The following is an 18,795-nucleotide window of genomic DNA, read 5'->3' on the forward strand; positions in this document are numbered from 1 at the left end:
GTCTGAAGGAGGAGGGGCTGGGGGCCTGGACTTCTGGGTCTGAGGGAGGAGGGGCTGGGGTCTGGACTCCTGGGTCTGAGGAAGGAGGGGTTGGGGTCTGGACTCCTGGGTCTGAAGGAGGAGGGGCTGGGGGTCTGGACTCCTGGTTCTCAGGGAGGAGGGGGCCTGAGGGAGGGTGGCTGGGGCCTGGACTCCTGGGTCTGAGGGAGGAGGGGCTGGGGTCTGGACTCCTGGGTCTGAGGAAGGAGGGGTTGGGGTCTGGACTCCTGGGTCTGAAGGAGGAGGGACTGGGGGTCTGGACTCCTGGTTCTCAGGGAGGAGGGGGCCTGAGGGAGGGTGGCTGGGGCCTGGACTCCTGGGTCTGAGGGAGGAGGGGCTGGGGTCTGGACTCCTGGGTCTGAGGGAGGAGGGGCTGGGGTCTGGACTCCTGGGTCTGAGGAAGGAGGGGCTGGGGTCTGGACTGCTGGTCTGAGAGAGGAGGGGCAGGGGGTCTGGACTCCTGGTTCTGAGGGAGGAGGGGGGCTGGGGTCTAGACTGTTGGTGTGAGAGAGGAGGGGCTGGATCTGGACTCTTGGGTCTGAGGGAGGAGGGGCTGAGGCCTGGACTCCTGGGTCTGAAGGAGGAGGATCTGGGGTCTGGACTCCTGAGTCTAAGGGAGGAGGGGCAGGGGCCTGGACTGCTGGTCTGAGGGAGGAGATGCTGGGGTCTGGACCCCTGGGTCTGAGGGAGGAGGGGCTGGGTCTCATACACTGGAAGAACTGATTCCAGAGTCTCCGGCATTTTTCCTTGGCCTTGTCCCAGCTGCACCACCTCTGTCGCAGCCCCATCTCCGGGCCTGGAAAGAACCCAGGTGCCTCGGGGCCCAGCAGGAAGGGGCCAGGGACAAAGAGTTGTTTAACTGGGCAGGCTGGTGAAGGAGAGTAAAAAGGGTGTCTCAGGCGGAAAGGTCATTCATCGCCCAAGGCTTGTGCAGGGAAAGGCAGGGCTCAGCCCCGAGGAAGAGATCCTGAAAGTCAGAGGTCAGTGGCAGCAAATCCTCCACCGCCATCTCTGGGACCTTGGAGCCTGGAAGCTCCAAGGCTTATAAATACTGTCCCCTAGTGTTCACTTAGGGAACTGCAGGCACTCTCCCTGTCCAGCCTGGTTTCTTGCCAACCTAGAGCAAACACCTACTGAGTGCCAGGCACTGCTCAAGGAGTTGGCGATATGTAATGAACAAAAACAGACAAAATTCTTGCTCTTGTGGAGTTTCCAGGCTAAAGGAGGGAGACCTCGTGGTTCCATCAATCTCAGTCTCTTCTTTGCTCTCAGTCTTCATTTTTCTCTCTGTATCTCATTGTCCTTCTTTCTTTTCTTTTTCTTTCTTTGTTTCTTTTTCTTTCTTTCTTTCTTTCTTTCTCTCTTTCTTTCTTTCTTTCTTCTCTCTCTCTTTCTTTCTTTTTAATTAAAAAACATTTTTTTGGTCATAAAAACAGTTCCCACTATGTTGCCAGGCTGGTCTCGAACTCCTGGTCTCAAGCCATCCTCCTGCCTCGTCCTCCTAAGGTGCTGGAATTACAAGTGTGAGCCACTGCGCCTTGTCTTGCTTCTCTGTTTCTATCTCCTGGTCTTAGTCTCCAAGTGCATGCTTTTCTCCTTTCTCCTTTCTCCTTTTTTCTTCATTTCTGCTTTTATTTTCTTCTTTGTATCTCTGTGTTCCCCACCAGTTAAAAACGTATGTATATTATGTTATTACACAGAGACATACACCCACATACTATATATAGTATATGCAGATATGTAGTATAGTATATGGCATAGTATACAGATGTATAGTGTATACAGATGTATATTGTATACAGATATCTATATCTCACAATATGGAAGTCTAGAGACCTTGGTTTAAGCCTCGATGTGACCATTGACTTTATTCATTCATTCATTCATTCATTCATTCATTCATTGATTCATTCATTCAAGACAGAGTCTCGCTCTGTCACCCAGGCTGGAGTACAGTGGCGTGATCTTGGCTCACTGCAACCTCCACCTCCTGGATGCAAGCGATTCTCCTGCCTCAGCCTCCCAAGTAGCTGGTGCTACAGGCATGCACCACCACACCAGGCTAATTTTGGTATTTTTAGTAGAGACGGGGTTTCACCATGCTAGCCAGGCTGATCTTGAACTCCTGACCTCAGGTGATCCACCTGCCTCAGCCTCCCAAAGTGCTGGGATTACAGAGATGAGCCACCACACCCGGCCTAACTTTATTTTTGTATGGAATATATCATACGTACAGCCTGGTTTAGACACAAACCTGAGTTCAAACCTAGTTGCCATCCATAGTTGTGTGCTCTGTGAAACTTGTAAAAGAGGGATTATGTTTCCTATGTGACAGGGCTGCTTGAGGCTTAGGTGAGGGAGAATGTCTGGAGCCCTAACACTGGGCCTGGTCTACGTTAAACTCTTGTGATACATTGTCTCCCAAGTTGCCTGCCAGTGACTCCTCCCTTCCCTGCACTGGCAGGTGGCTTCTCCCACGAAGAGGAACAGTATAGTATGTTCCTTCTCCTTCAGTCTATCCGGCTGATGACTTGCTTTGACTAATAGAATGTGGCAGATATGACACTGGACCAGTTCCAGGTCCAGATGTTAAGGAAACTAGAAGCTTCTGCTTTTGTACCCTTAGAACTAGAAGACCACCATGCTGTAAGGAAGCCCAAGCTAGTCGCATGGAGAGGACATGCAGGGAGAATGAAGCTATCTTGGCTAAAGCCCCAATCCTGCCCTAACAGAATGCAACCATGTGAATGACTTCAGGAGAGACCAGCAGAAATGCCCAGTCAACCCTCAATCATGAGATTGTTTATTTTAAGATACTAACTTTTGGAGCGGGTTGTTACACAATAAAAAGTAGATTATTATACCCTTATGTTCATTTCTGCATGTTTGAAGTTTTCCATAATAAAAAATATATATATATGGGCCAGGCATGGTGGCTCACGCCTGTAATTCCAGCACTTTGGGAGGCTGAGGCAGGCAGATCACTTAAGGCCAGGAGTTCAAGTCCAGCCCGGCCAGCATGGCGAAACCTCATCTCCACTAAAAATACAAAAAAAATTAGCCAGGCATGGTGGTGGGCACCTGTAATCCCAGCTACTCAGGAGGCTGAGGCATGAGAATCACTTGAACCTGGGAGGCAGAAGTTGCAATGAGCCAAGATCGTGCCATTGAACTCCAGCCTGGGTGACAGAGTGAGACTTCAACTAAAAAAAAAAAAAAAAAGTATATGCATATGTATGTATATGTGAATAGATAATAAAATAATAAAATGTATAATGCAAATTGCACTCCATAAACTGCAACTAGCATCATTTTGCTCCTAATTTTTTTGCCTATGAGCCTTTCCTGGCCAATCTCAGCTTGTGTCTCAATTTTCTTGTCTGTCTTTCTCTATTGCTTTCTTTCTGTGTGTCTATTCCTATCTTGGCGAAACTCCTCCCATCACTTTCCTTTGCATTTACTTTGCTTTACCACATTGGCCTTGTTGCTGATTCTCAAACATACCAAGCTTTTTTCTGCCTCTGGGTCTTAGCATTTTCTGTTCCCTCTTCCTGAATGCTTTCACCTCCACTCTCTTCATGGGCCATTCCCTCACTTCATTCAGTTCTCTGCTCAAATATATATATAAATTGTTATATATATTACGATAGTATACAATAATATATAATATTATATAACATATATTATATAATATATAATAAAAATAATACATATATCAATAATATATAAATATATAATCATATAATAATATTATAAATATATTATATATTATATGTATATGTTATCTATAATTTATATATAATATTTAATAATTATAATTTATATAATATATAAAATTTTATATTATCATAAACACTTGTTTATATTTATATTATAAATATTTATATTTATATTATTATAAACATATAATTATATTTATATTTATATTATAAAATATATATTATAAATATATATCATTATATTTAATTTATATTTGTGTTTATATTATTTATATTTATAAATTTATATACATTTATATTATTTGTATTTATAAATTATATAAATTTATATTATTTATATTTATAAATTTATATAATTTATATTATTTATATATTCATATATATTTATATATTTATATATAATTTTTATTTCCTGTTTTATTAAATTTTTTTGAGACAGGGTCTCGCTCTGTCACCCAGGCTGGAGTACAGTGGCACAATCATAGCTCACTGCAGCCTCAACCTCCCAGGCTCAAGTGATTATCCTGCATCAGCCTCCTGAGTAGCTGGGACTACAGGTACAAGCCACCGTGCCTGGCAAATAAAAAAAATTGCTAGAAAAGGAGTCTTCCTATGTTTCCCAGGCTGGTCTTGAACTCCTGGACTCAAATGATCCTCCTTCCTCAGCCTCCTGAAGTACTGAGATTACAGGAATGAGCCACAGCATCCAGCCACTCTGCTCAAATATAATCTCTGCCTTAACCACCTCTTCAAAAACGGTCTCTTCCATCTCCCTCAATCATCCTACATCTTATTTCACTGCTTTATATTTTATCATAGAACTTATGACTATATAAAATGATCTCGTTTTATCTGTCTCATTGTTTAAGGACAGGAACCTGGCCATCCTGTGTTCAGAACAGTGCCTGGCACATAGCAGATGCTCAATGAATATTTGTTGAAGGAATGCTCTTGTTCAATGATACTGATAGGCTTTTTTCGACTAGCCTCTTGTTCTGTTCCACACTGTTCAAGATGGCATTTCTTCATTTCCCTGTCTTTTGTCCTCCCTTAGTTGAGTTGCTGTCTGTGGTTCTGAGACCCAATACTGTGGATCTGTCCTTGGTGCTGACCTGGACTTCCACTTCCACTTAAGCTAGGGAGGGTGGGGGAATCTTGGGAAGGGACAAGGTTGTATGTAAAATCCAGGCATTAGGTAATCATTATCTGCATTACCAGGAGAAGAGAGACGTCTGGGTTCCCAAGGAAGTGGGTGTATGGATCACTGTGAGTTAAATGGGTATTAGTTCTATCTATCTATTATTTACTTTTTCATATATACATACATACTCATATATACGTACATATATATTTATTATCGAGAACTTCAAACATATAGAAGTGAACAGAAGAGTATAATAAACTTCCATGTATCTATTTAACAAATACCAATTCGTGGTCAATTGCATTTCATCTATGCTTCCATTTACTTCCTCACTTCCTATGTTATTTCAGTGTAAATCCTAGACGTAATACCATTTAATCATATGTGGCATTTAAAATTGTTTTCTTTTTCTTTTTAGAGGTGGGGTCTCACTCTGTCACCCAGGCTGAGTGCAGCGGCCCAATCATAGCTCACTGCAGCCTCGACCTCCTGCCCCTGAGAGATCCTCCTGCATCAGCCTCCCAGGTAGCTGGGACTACAGGCGCACACCACTGCACCTAGTTACTTTTAAAATTTTTAGTAAAGACAGGGTCTCTCTATGTTGGCCAGGCTGGTCCTGAACTCCTGGCTTCAAGCAATTCTCCTACCTTGACCTCCCAAAGTGCTGGGATTACAGGCGTGAGCCACCAGGACTGACCTAAGATTGTTTTCTTTTTGTTGAGGTATAGCTTACACATTGTAAGTCCACAGATCTTAAGTGTATGGATTAACTCAGTTAAACCTGTGTACAGACATGTGTGACCACCATCTCGATCAAGCTATCTCCATCATCACAAGAGGCTCTCTAGTAACCCTCCCAGGTGATACACCAGAGATAACCAGTATTCTGAATCCCTATCACCAAAGATTAAAAAGCTCTAATGTGGATGTCCAAAGACCTGAGCTCTAGCCTTGTCTTTGCTTTTGACATTAAAAAAAAAGTAGGTCGGGCGCGGTGGCTCAAGCCTGTAATCCTAGCACTTTGGGAGGCCAAGGCGGGTAGATCACGAGGTCAGGAGATGGAGAACACCCTGGCTAACATGGTGAAACCCCGACTCTACTAAAAATACAAACAAAAAAATTAGCTGGGCATGGTGGCGGGTGCCTATAGTCCCAGCTACTTGGGAGGCTGAGGCAGGAGAATGGTGTGAACCCAGGAGGCAGAGCTTGCAGTGAGCCGAGACTGTGCCACTGCACTCCAGCCTGGGCAACAGAGAGAGACTCCATCTCAAAAAATAAGAACAATAATAAATAAATAAATAAATAAATAAAATATACCTTATATGCCGAAAGTGCATAAAACACAGTGGTACATTTTGGACAAATGATGTATTGTGAACCTCCATAAAATCAAAGGCACACCAAGAGAAAGTATTTGCATTCCCCGGAATCTCCTTATGTGCTCCTTTATGATCGGGAACCCCCAACCTCCAGAGGAAACCACTACCCTCACTTAAAAGGGACTTTAACTCCTTGTAGGCCATAACACTCACACTCTGGTTTCTCAGTTCCTCTTTCTGCCTCCAGCCTTTTAATCCTAAATGGCCCTTGACTCTGGAAACCAGGCAGCATGAGAGGCCCTCTCACTATCCACCTCCCTGGTCTCCCTGCCTCCAATCTCACTCCCTTGGGCCTGTCTCCTGCATGGCCACAGGGAGAGCCTCATATCACCTGGCTTTGACCATGCCTCTCCCCTTCTCTATATCAGTCCATGTATCCCCATTGGCTGTAGGAGAAAGTTCAGAAAATGTTATCCCTATTTGACATCATAAGCCCTTCAGGGGCACTGCCACCTCTTCATTCACATCTTCCTCACTTAAAAAAAAATAGAGACAGGGTCTTACTCTGTTGCCCAGGCTGGAGTGCAATGAAGCGATCATAGCTCACTGCAACCTCAAATACCTGGGCTCAAGCAATCCTGCCACCTCAGCCTCTCTAGTAGGTGAGACCACGGGCATGCACCATCATGCCCCACTAATATTTTTAGTTTTTTGTAGAGATAAGGTCTCACCATGTTGCCCAGGTTGGTTTCAAAGTCCTGGGCTCAAGGGTTCCTTCTACCTTGGCCTCCCAAAGCGCGGGGATTACAGGAGTGAGCCACTGCTTCTGGCCTTCCTCACACTTTAAACACGGGCAGGTACTGAAAGATAGTTTTTCAAAGTGGTTGTTCTATTTTACACACATACTACTTGGATGTGAGAATCCCGGTAGCTCCACATCCTTTCTAATAAATGAAGCTTTTTATTTTACCTTTTTTTTTTTTTTCAGACGGAGTCTTGCTCTGTCACCCAGGCTGGAGTGCAGTGGCGCAATCTCGGCTCCCTGCAAGCTCCGCCTTCTGGGTTCACACCATTCTCCTGCCTCAGCCTCCCACGTAGCTGGGACTACAGGCGCCTGCCACCATGCCTGGCTAATTTTTTGTATTTTTAGTAGAGACAGAGTTTCACCGTGTTAGCCAGGATAGTCTCAATCTCCTGACCTCGTGATCCGCCCGCCTCAGCCTCCCAAAGTGCTGGGATTACAGGCGTGAGCCACTGCGCCCGGCCTATTTTACTTTTAATTAAATTTTTTAGAGAGATGGGGTCTTGCTACATTGCCCAAGCTGATCTCGCACTCCTGGGCTAAAGCAATCCTTCCACCTCTGCCTCCAAAATTGCTGGGGTTACAGGTGTGAGCCACTGTTTCCAGCAGGTGAAGCTTTTATTAGGTGAGTGCAAAAGTAATTGCGATTTTTGCATTGTTGGAATTTGCCATTTGATATTGGAATACATTCTTAAATAAATGTGGTTATGTTACACATCATTTGTTTGTTTTTTTTTTTTTTTGAGACAGAGTCTCGCTCTGTCACCCAGGCTGGAGAGCAGTGGCACGATCTAGGCTCACTGCAACCTCCGCCTCCCAGATTCAGGCGATTCTCCTGCCTCAGCCTCCTGAGTAGCTGGGATTATAGGTGTGCACCACCATGCCTGGCTAATTTTTGTATTTTTAGTAGGGACAGGGTTTCACCATGTTGGCCAGGCTGGTCTCGAACTCCTGGCCTCAAGTGATCTGCCTACCTTGACCGCCCAAAGTGCTGGGATTACAGTTGTGAGCCACCATACCTGGCCTGTTATACATCATTGTAATGGGCATTTCTTGCTTTATGTTTTTCTGCTAATGACTTATTACTTGATGTTTATTTTATGTTTATTTTAGACTCTGGAAATGATATTAGACAAAAAGCAAATTAGAGCGACTTTCTTATTTCTTATTTGAGTTCAAAATGGGTCATAAAGCAGTTTGTTGAATTCTGAAGCACGTATTTTTATACTACAGGAATCAACAAACTTATTTCTCAATGGCAAAAATGTGTTGGTTGTAATGGTTCTTATTTTGATTAATAAAGATGTGTGTGAGCCTAGTTATAATGATTTAGAATTCACGGTCTGGACTGGGCATGGTGGCTCATGCCTGTAATCCCAGCACTTTGGGAGGCTGAGGAGGGTGGATCACCTGAGGTCAGGAATTTGAGACCAACCTGACCAATATGGTGAAAGCTCCCCTCCCCCCGGCCCCCATCTCTACTAAAAATACAAAAATTACCCGGATGTGGTGGCATGCACCTGTACAGTCCCAGCTACTCAGGAGGCTGGGACAGGAGAATTGTTTGAACCCAGGAGGCGGAGGTTGCAGTGAGCGGAGATCGTGCCACTCCAGCAGTCTAGCCTGGGCAACAGAGCGAGACTCTGTCTAAAAAATAAATAAATAAAATAAAATTTATGGTCCAAAACCATAATTACTTTTGAAAGGCATCTCCCTCTCTGCTAAGCACTCAGGAAGGCATCTGGGTCGCAATACCCAAGCAGCTACATAGCTGAGTCCACAGTTTCACTTGGACTCCGCATACTATGAGTTCTAAGGCAGCCGGTGCATCCCTGTTCTACTTAGTGAGAGCTGTCAAGTATAAGCTTTTAGAAGTTTTTGAATCACTCTCATGACAAAGAACTGCCAATTGCTCATGTATTTCATCTCACAGGAGTCCTTGGCCACCACACCTCAGGGAGAATCTTCTATCTCAGAAGTACAGTCATACACTGCCTAACAACCCCTTGGCCAACGACGGACTGCCTTTATCATCACTGTGGCACCATAAGATTATAAAGAAGCTGGCAGGGCGTGATGGCTCACGCCTGTAATCCCAGCACTTTGGGAGGCTGAGGCAGGTGGATCACTTGAGGTCAGGAGTTTGAGACCAGCCTGGCCAACATGGTGAAACCCCGTCTCTACTAAAAACACACACAAAAAATTAGCTAGACGCGGTGGCTCATGCCTGTAATCCCAGCTACTCAGGAAGCTGTGGCAGGAAAATCGCTTGAACCTGGGAGGCGGAGTTTGCAGTGAACTGAGATCGTGCCAATGCACTCCAGCCTGGGTGACAGAGCAAGACACTGTATAAGAAAGAAGAAGAAGAAGAAAAAAAGATTACTATGAAGCTGAACGATTCCTTTTTTTCCCCGTTCCTCAGGCTGAAACCTATTTACCCTGTTCCTCAGGCTGAAACCTAGGAGTCATCTCAAGTACTCCTCAACCAATATATCAGCAAGTCCTGTCTTCTCCACGAATAAAATCTGTTCCTTGCAGCCTGTTAAGGAGAAGCTAAACTTAAAAAAATCTATTCATTTTCCAACTCCTTGCACTACCTCTGCCATCATCTCTTGCCTAGGTATATCATCTCTTGCCTAGACTGGTGCAGTAGCCACCTCACAGGTCTAGCTTCCATTCTTGCCACAGGGAAGCTTTTAAAATGTAAAGCATGTACACAAGAGCACATGCTGTAGGATTCCATTCATATGAAGTTTAAAAATAAGCAAAATTGATCTGTGATAGAAGTTGGAGTCATGGTTATCCTTGGGGTGGGAAACTGACTCTGAAGGGCTATGAGGGAGGCTCTGGGGACAAGGGCTGGAAATATTCTACATCTTGACCTAGGTGGAGGTTATTCAGGTATGTACATATGGAAAAATGGCAATTTATGCATTTTATTGTATATATTTTATACTTCAATGAAAATGTTATATCATATATTACATGTAATTATATGTGCATATAATTATATACACATACAACATATATATGTATATATGCACACCTATATATGATTATGGCAGTCTTCTGCTTCTCCAATGCATTCTTTTTTTTTTCTTTTCTTTTTTTTTTTTTTTGAGACAGAGCCTCAGTCTGTTGCCCAGGCTGGAGTGCAATGACATAATCTCAGCTCACTGCAACCTTTGCCTCCTGGATTCAAGCGATGCTCCTGCCTCAGCCTCCCAAGTAGCTGGGGCTACAGGTTCATGCCATCATGCCAAGCTAATTTTTGTATTTTTAGTAGAGACGGAATTTCACCATGTTGGCCAGGCTAGTCTTGAACTCCTGACCTTGGGTGATCCGCCCACCCCAGCCTCCCAAAGTGCTGGGATTACAGGCATGAGCCAGTGCGCTGGCTCCAATGCATTCTGTGTTAGTCTTGGATTAACCAGAGAAACAGAACCAGTAGACGATCTATAATATAAAATTTATTGCAAAGAATTGGCTTATGTGGCCTGGCTAGGCAGGTCAGAAAGAGCAAGCTGGAATCTCAGGCATGGGCTGAAGCAGCTGTCCATAGTTGCAGTTTTTTTCTTCCTCAGAGAAGCCTCATCTCTGCTCCTAAGGCCTTTCAGCTGATAGAGTCAGGCCCACCCAAATTGTCTAGAACAATCTCCCTTCCTCAAAGTCAACTGATTATGGACTTTAATCACATCTACGAAATACCCTCACATCAACACACTGATTAGTGTTTGATTGAATAACTGGAACTGTCACATAGGTAAGTTGACACATCAAACTGGCCATCCCAACTTCAGACCACATTTGCAATAAAATCCAAAATCTGGCTGGGCATGGTGACTCACATCTGTAATCTCAGCACATTGGGAGACTGAGGCAGGAGGATCGCTTGAGCCAAGGAGTTTGAGACTAGCCTGGGCAGCATAGTGGGGCCCCATCTCTATAAAAAATACAAAAATTAGCAGGGTGTGGTGGCACACACCTATAGTCCCAGCTACTAGGGAGGCTGAGGTGGGAGGATTGCTTGAGCCTGGGAGATTGAGGCCGCGGTGAGCTGATTGTGCCACTGCACTCCAGCCTGGGATAGAGCGAGACCTGGTCTCTAATAAATACACAAACAAAATCCAAAGTTTGCTTTGGATTGCTAGCCCATCAAAAAGGCTAGCTCCTTGAAGGTGGGAATTTTTGCCACTTTTGTTCCCTGTTGTATGCCCAGCAACTGGAACAGCGCCTTGCACATAGTAGGTGCTCAGTAAATGTGAAGGATGAATGAAGACATCCAGCTTCCCCTTGTATGTCAGGGTGTAAAGACACCTGAAGCCCTTGTCACATTGGCCTTACAGGAACATAGGAGCGGAGGGTTTCTGAATTGCCCCCCTTCCCACAAGGCTGCTTGCTGACATGGAGCGAGAAGATACGAGAGTCCACCCTTGCTATGCACTTACTCTGAAAATTGCTCTCTCACTGTGTTTTGGGCATCTTGTCTGTAAAACAGGAACATGTCTTAGTCCCTTGAGACTGCTGTAACAAAATACCATAGACTGTATGGCTTATACACAACAGAAATTTATGTCTCATAGCTCTGGAGTCTGGGAAGTCTACAATCAATGCACTGGCAGATTTGATGGCTTGTGAGGACCCACTTTCTTCCTTATAGACACCTGCTGGCTGTGTTCTCATGTGGTGGAAGGAGTAAGGCAGCTCTCCAGGGCCTCTTTTATAACGGCACTAATCCTATTCATGGGGGCTCCACCCTCATGATCTCACCACCTCCCAAAGCCCCATCTCCCAGTAACATCACTTTGGTTATTAGGTTTCAAAAGATGAATTTTGAGGAGACACAAACATTCAGACAATAGCAGGATGCAACTTACTTTTTTGCTTCCCTCACTGAGTTGCTGGAAAGATCAAGTGGCAAAAAGCGTGTGAAAGAACATGGTCAAGCATGTGCACAGAGAACATGCTGAAGGATCCCATCTCTATGAAGTTCATGTACTTATGAAAGTGTCCTGCACACCCTGTGTTCCTTCCTCCCTCAGACCTTTGTCCAGGCTCTCTCTTCTACCTAGAATGCCCTTCCTCCTGCTTCTTTTTGCCAGCTACTATTGATCCTTTAGGATTTTGTTCAAGGGTTAACTCCTCCAGGAAGTCTTCCCTGATCTTTACAGCTTGGAGAATTTCACCTTGCTGAACTTTGCCTTGTGTGTTTTTCTGTGAAGTTAATCGGTACTCATGTGTTTAGGAGGTGGGGTTGCTTAGCAGTTCATGGGGCTGGGAATCTGGTTCCTGAATCTCTACTCACTAGATACACGAGCTCAACCAAGTGCTTTTGCCTCTCAGTTTGTTGACTTGTGACTTAGGGCTTATGACAGTAGCCCATTTATACTGGGCCACTGCTGTGTCCCAAGCACTAAATGTTCATCACGTTGAATCCTCACTGCAACTACTGTGAAGCAGTTCTTGTCATCGTTATAGAGTTTATTTTCACCTCTACCTTATAGGTGAGAAAATATTGGCACAGAGAGCTCAAGTAACTCACTCATGGTCTCTGCAGGCTGAATGGTGGAGCTGGGATTTGAAACCATGCAGCTCGGCTCCAGAGTCTGGCTTAAGTAACTCGCCCATGGTCTCTGCAGGCTGAATGCTGGAGCTGGGATTTGAACCCATGCAGCTTAGCTCCAGAGCCTGGCCTACTAACTGTTAGGGCATACTGCTTATTGGGCCTCTCATGATGACACTAATAAAGACATCATTGTATAGCTCCCTCCTAGAGCTGCGACAGGCTCTGAAGGGAGAGCACAGGAAGCCGTGTTACAGGGTGCCTGGTGCCTGGCTGGTGCTCAGTGAGTAACAGCTGTGATCAGAATTGCTCTTCATCAGGGCAGGACGTGGCTGTTTTTGCCCTCCGCTGGGATGCTGGTGACTGTGTCCAGTTTCTTCCAGTCCTGTTGACCAGGTTGTGGGGCACAAGGGAGGGAGAGATGGAAGGCCAGAGGGACAGGAGTGCAATTCTTATTTTAACATCATTTTCCAGTGAGCTACGTGATAGGGGCTGAAGCAGCAAGAATGAGGTGTGTGAACCCTGTCCCCAGCATTCTGGAGGGGCGGTCTATGCTGAGAGCCCCACCAGCAGGAGGACTGGGAGGAGCAGGGCCAGGACCTGTAGTGCTCGCGGAGGGGTGGTGGCTGAAGCACTGGTGAAGGGCTGGGTCATGGATTTCCCGTTGCAGAGGTGCCCCTCACAGCAGGAGCCCTGGAGGTCGATGGCTGTCCAGGGGCTGGTGGTGCCCTCGGTGGTGCAGGAGGGCCGGTGGCAGGTTCTGATGTACACAGGGACTGAGAAATTGCCTAGGGGTGGGCAGAGCAGTGAGGAACAGTCAGAACTGAGGGAGACAGCTGCACCTGAACCTCCACCTTAATGGCTAGGGCCATGCCTCGGTCCTCAGACTTGCTTCAGGTTTTCCTCCTAAGACCAGGGCCAGGCCTCCCTCAGACCAGGGCCATGCCTCTTCCCTCAGATCCCAGGGCCATGCCTCTTCTCTCAGAACAGGGCCATGCCTCCTCCCTCAGACCAGGGGCCATGCCTCCTCCCTCAGACCAGGGTTATGCCTCTTTCCTCAGACCAGAGCATGGCCTCCTTCCTCAGAGCAGGGCCAGGCTTCTCCCTCAGACCAGGGTCATGCCTCCACCCTCAGACCAGGGCCAAATCTTCTCCCTCAGACCAGGGTCAAACCTTCTCCCTCAGACCAGGGTCATGCCTCCCACCTCAGAGCAGGGCCATGTCTCCCTGTTGAGCCTGTCTGGTATCACTACCCTCATGGCTGCCCTGCCTCCGTATCCCTTGCCCAGGCCCTTCCACCCTTCCAGCCCCTTACCGACTGTCATTCTGCCATTGCCCTGGAAGCAGGCGGTCTGGTCCTGGTGACACTGGACCCGTCGGGACCTGCCGATAGCGCAGTCATCCTGGTGGACCCCGATACAGGCGTAGCACTCGGCGCCGCTGAGCGTCGGTGGGTCGGGTGCTGGCAAGAGAGCATAGATGCACACTCAGGCAGTGGTACCCTGGCACAGTCGTGCGGGCTGCGCACTGCGCCAGAGCCCGCGCCTAGCACATCTAGGGGGCTGGGATCCTAGCGCGCCCAGAGAAGGCGCTCAGCGGAGGCCACGCTTTCCCCGAGGCTGCCCGGCCTCTCATCGTCCCTCCCGGAGCCCGGCCCCGCTCTCGCGCGCACCTTGGCTCAGGTTGGGGAGGGCGTCATGAGTCATGAGGTGGGCGTTGCATTTGTCAGTTGTGCAGCCGCGCACCACCGAGTAGTCTGGCGGCAGCGCGTCCGGGTTCGATTGCGTCTGGCCCGCAGGAGGCCCGGTCCAGCAGCCCTTCCGCACCAGGGTCACCGGCGCGCGATACCCTGAGGGCGGGATCAGGGCTCGTGCTCTGCTTCCCGAAACACTTCTCCCTCTAGTCTCAGCGTTCTTCCTCCTCCCTCTACCCTTTTGCTTTCACCTACACCTCCTCCCCTCCCTCCTTCCCTCCTTCCTCTCACCCCCAGACCTTTTCCCCGAGTTCTTCTCTTCCTCCACTCTTCCTCCCTGTGCGCCTCTCCCACCTTCTCTTCCTTGCTTCCCCATTGTCTCCTCCCCCCACCGCTCGTCCCTCATCCACTTTTTCTTTTGTGGGGCGGGGGACGGAGCCTCGCTCTGTCGTCGGGCTGGAGTGCAGTGGCCCGATCTCGGCTCACTGCAACCTCCGCCTCCCGGGTTCAAGAGATTCTCGTGCCTCAGCCTCCCGAGTAGCTGGAATTAAAGGTGCCCGCCACCACGCCCAGCTAACTTTTTGTATTTTTAGTAGAGACGGGGTTTCGCCATGTTGGCCAGGCTGGTCTCAAACTTCTGACCTGGTGACCGCCAGCCTCTGCCTCCCAAAGTGCTAGGGTTACAGGCCTGAGCCACTGCCCTAGCCCTCATCCACCCTTTTCTTTCTCTTCCTCCTCTTCTTCCTCTCCCTCCCCATCTTTCTATCTTTATCTTTTCATCTTCTACTCAATTCCCCTCCCTTTCTGCTCCCCTCTCCCCCCTTTTTCCTCCCTAATCTTTCATCCCTGTCCCCCTGCTCCCGCTCCTTACCAGTGTCCAGAGACAGGATAGCCTCAAAGCACTCATGAGGACAGGAGATGCTGGGCAGCTTCATGGCCCTGAGGTCAAAGGGGCCAAAGTAGGTGTGTTCAAAGCTGTAGCACTGCAGGGCTTGGGACCCTGGGGAGAGAGGCGTGGCAGAGTCAGCAGGGCCAGTGTGAGCCTGTCCCAGGAACTCACAGCTCCACCCAGCAAATGACAGGCACACAGGCCTGGCCCCTCTGCTCCCAGGGAAGCCACGCCTTGAGAGACCAGGTGCTGCTATTGCAGCTGGTCACAGCTGTGTCTGTCTCATGGCAGAGTAATGACCTCTCTGCAGCTGACAGTCCAGTTTTTTCCCTCCAGGCCACTCCAGGTCTCCACCCTCTTCCAGGAAGCCCTCTCCCTAGCTATAATTTAGAATAGGAAGGAAAAGTGATTCATTCTTGCTCTGCCCATCCTTCCCCACGCTTAACTCACAATGTGGACAGCACAGTAAGAGACCCCTGAAGGGAAACATGCACTCCAGGATAGGTAGAGTGAAGTGTGGTCCTGTAGTGCCCTGTAAACCCATACATCAGCCCCAGCAACACACAAACTGACATAAACACACAATAACAACATATACACAGGTTCATCCAAGTCTCACAAATATACACGGAATATCCTGAATGCACCCAGGCAGAGTTTTACATTCCCACACAAAACAAGTACACACCTGGACCCTGCAATATAAACCCCTCTAACTAAGGCACAGCACTTCACACGTGGAAAATCACACAGGCACAAAGCATGTGTCTGTGAGGATGCTTGTGCATGTGTGATAACCATATCAACACAGAGAGGGACCAGATGCACAGAAAATCACACCCAGAGAGGTCCCAAATCACAGAAGCACAAATAAAACCAGAGGCCACAATTATGCAATGTTTAGAGATACAGGAAAATGAGACCACAAAAACATACAGTTTAAAATCATATATGGAGGCCGGGGGTGGTGGCTCATGCCTGTAATCCCAGCACTTTGGGAGGCCGAGGCGGGAGGATCACCTGAACACAGGAGTTAGAGACCAGTCTGGGCAACATGGTGAAACCCCGTTTCTACTACAAATACAAAAATTAGCTGGGCATGGTGGTGCATGCCTGTGGTCCCAGCTACTCAGGAGGCTGAGGCATGAGAATTGCTGGAGCCTGGAAAGCAGAGGTTGCAGTGAGCTGTGATCGCGCCACTGCACTCCAGCCTGGGCGGTGACAGAGGGAGACTCTGTCTGGAAAAAAAAAAAAATTAAAATCACATATGGATACAAAATGTATAGACCCATGTAACGCAGATACATGGAGAGAAAAAAAAAAAAAACACATCAAAAGGCCCAAACAATTGGCCAGGCATGGTGGTGTCCCCCTGCAGTCCCAACTACTTGGGAGGCTGAAGCAGGAGAATTGCTTGAGCCAAGGAGTTTGAGGCTGTAGTGAGCCATGATTGTGCTACTACACCTTAGTGTGGGCAACAGAGTGAGACCTTATCTCTATTTAAAAAACAACCACAAGAAAAAAGGCCAGTCTCATTGGCCGACGTGGATGGATTGCTTGAGCTCAGGAGTTTGAGACCAGCCTGGGCAACATAGTGAAACCCCACCTCTACAAAATCATACAAAAATTACCCAGGTGCAGTGGCACATGCCTATAGTCACAGTTACTCAGGAGGCTGAGGTGGGAGGGTTGCTTGGGCCCAGGAGGGCAAGACTGCAGTGAGCTGTGATTGTGCCACTGCACTCCAGCTTGGGGGACAGAGCAAGACCCTGTCTCAAAAAACAAAACAAAAAAACAAAAACTGAGCATATATACATAGAGATAAATATAGGCTTACAAATCACAGAGATACATAAACACAGACACAGATACACAAAATTACACACGCATCTCTTTTACAAAGAAAGCAAACTCAGAAACAGACCCACAAAAGCATTTGTTCAGACTAAGACTTTGAAACCTATACAGAGAAACACAGAAGCACAGAGACCCACAGAACATACTGAACCTGGACACATACAGAAATCAAACTCTGTCCCATTAAGGAGCAGAAACACACAGATTTAGTTGTGTGCAGGAATAGCTTCCTTTCTACATTTCTAATTCCCTGTCTTTGTAACCACTTCCATTCTGAAATGAGTTATGTTCCTGTCCTAGCCCACAATGGGGTAGAGGTTGCCTGAAGGTGAAGCCAGGGTTCCTGCCAGTTCCGGAAAGAGTCCTGAGGGCTCCCTGGAAAAACCTTTGAATTGGGGGTTGGGCAAAGACGAGAAGAAAGGCTGGGATGGTGGGAAGAGAGACACCAGGAAAAATGACTGATGGGAGAAGAACAAAGGCAGGGAAGAGAAATGAAAATGACATAGCCTCCAGGCTCCTGCCCACCAAGACCCAAGAGTCCAGGCCCCCAGCCCCCTCCTCCCTCAGACCCAGGAGTCCAGGCTCCCAGCCCCCTCCTCCCTCAGACCCAGGAGTCCAGGCTCCCAGCCCCCTCCTCCCTCAGACTCAGGAGTCCAGGCCCCCAGCCCCCTGCTCCCTCAGACCCAGATCAGGCCCCCAACCCCTCCTCCCTCAGACCCAGGAGTTCAGGCTCCCAGCCCCCTCCTCCCTCAGACCCAGGAGTCCAGGCTCCCAGCCCCCTCCTCCCTCAGACCCAGGAGTCCAGGCTCCCAGCCCCCTCCTCCCTCAGACTCAGGAGTCCAGGCCCCCAGCCCCCTGCTCCCTCAGACCCAGATCAGGCCCCCAACCCCTCCTCCCTCAGACCCAGGAGTCCAGGCCCCCAGTCCCTCCTCCCTCAGATCTAGGAGTCCAGGCCCCCAGCCCCTTCTCACTACTGGATTCAGAAGTCTGGGTACCTGTCAGGCAGAGCGCAGCCCCAAAGAGGCAGAGCAGAATGACTCTGGGGACCCCCATTGCCATTGCTGAGCTGGGCCACCTGGGACAGCTCCTCCCGCTGTGATGTGCTGCCTGGCTGGTTCTCCTTACTGAGTCCTAAGCATCCCGGCCACCCAGCCTGGCCAGTATTTCTCCATCCCACCCTCCCTATGTGGGCGGGTCTCTTCCTAGGTAATCGTGATGGAAACAGGGTGATCCTCAGTTGCTGGAGATCTACACTTCTGAGTCTGAGGGAGGAGGGAACTAGAAGTCTGGAACCCTTAATTTTGAATGATTGGTGTCTTGTTGGCCTTCTTCCTACACCCCTCCCAACACTCTGCTCTAATCTGAGGGTGGCACATATGGCCTTTTGACTCCCCTTCCCTCCCCCTACCCCAACACACACCACCCACACAGCTTCCAATCCTGGGACGTCTCCACACCCAAAGACACGTTCATCGTCCCATCCTCTAAACCTTCTCTGACCCCCATCTCCCCACTCATCCACACACCCTCAGCCTCCAGCACCTTCCTGTCTCCCAGCCCTGATCAAACTAGGCTGGGCTGGTGTCTGTCTCCCCTACCAGGCTGTGAACTCTTTGGGGGCCTCCAGGAATGTCTGAGATACTGTATGAGTGAACGAATGAATCAATGAATGAAGACACAAACAGAGAGGCACCAAGAGACATAGAGGGAGAGACAGACACAAAAGAGAAACAGAGAGAGACAGTGTGCCTTCGAGGAAGCAATTACACA

At 48.1% G+C, this 18,795-nt stretch overlaps 1 protein-coding gene across 1 annotated transcript; it reads right to left on the reverse strand.

Annotated features, from left to right (window-relative positions):
• Positions 1–10,473: 10,473 nt before the first annotated feature.
• On the reverse strand, positions 10,474–18,141 carry LYPD5 (LY6/PLAUR domain containing 5). Its single transcript, XM_054463496.2, has 5 exons — positions 18,021–18,141; positions 15,151–15,279; positions 14,259–14,435; positions 13,902–14,048; positions 10,474–13,374 (listed from the first exon to the last, which is right to left on the reverse strand). Exons 1-5 carry the CDS (start codon positions 18,082–18,084, stop codon positions 13,136–13,138), a joined length of 756 nt encoding a protein of 251 aa, XP_054319471.2. The 5' UTR covers positions 18,085–18,141; the 3' UTR covers positions 10,474–13,135.
• Between the last annotated feature and the right edge of the window lie 654 nt (positions 18,142–18,795).

This window comes from Pongo pygmaeus, chromosome 20 (genome assembly GCF_028885625.2).
Source record: "Pongo pygmaeus isolate AG05252 chromosome 20, NHGRI_mPonPyg2-v2.0_pri, whole genome shotgun sequence".
Taxonomy (NCBI): Eukaryota; Metazoa; Chordata; class Mammalia; order Primates; family Hominidae; genus Pongo; species Pongo pygmaeus.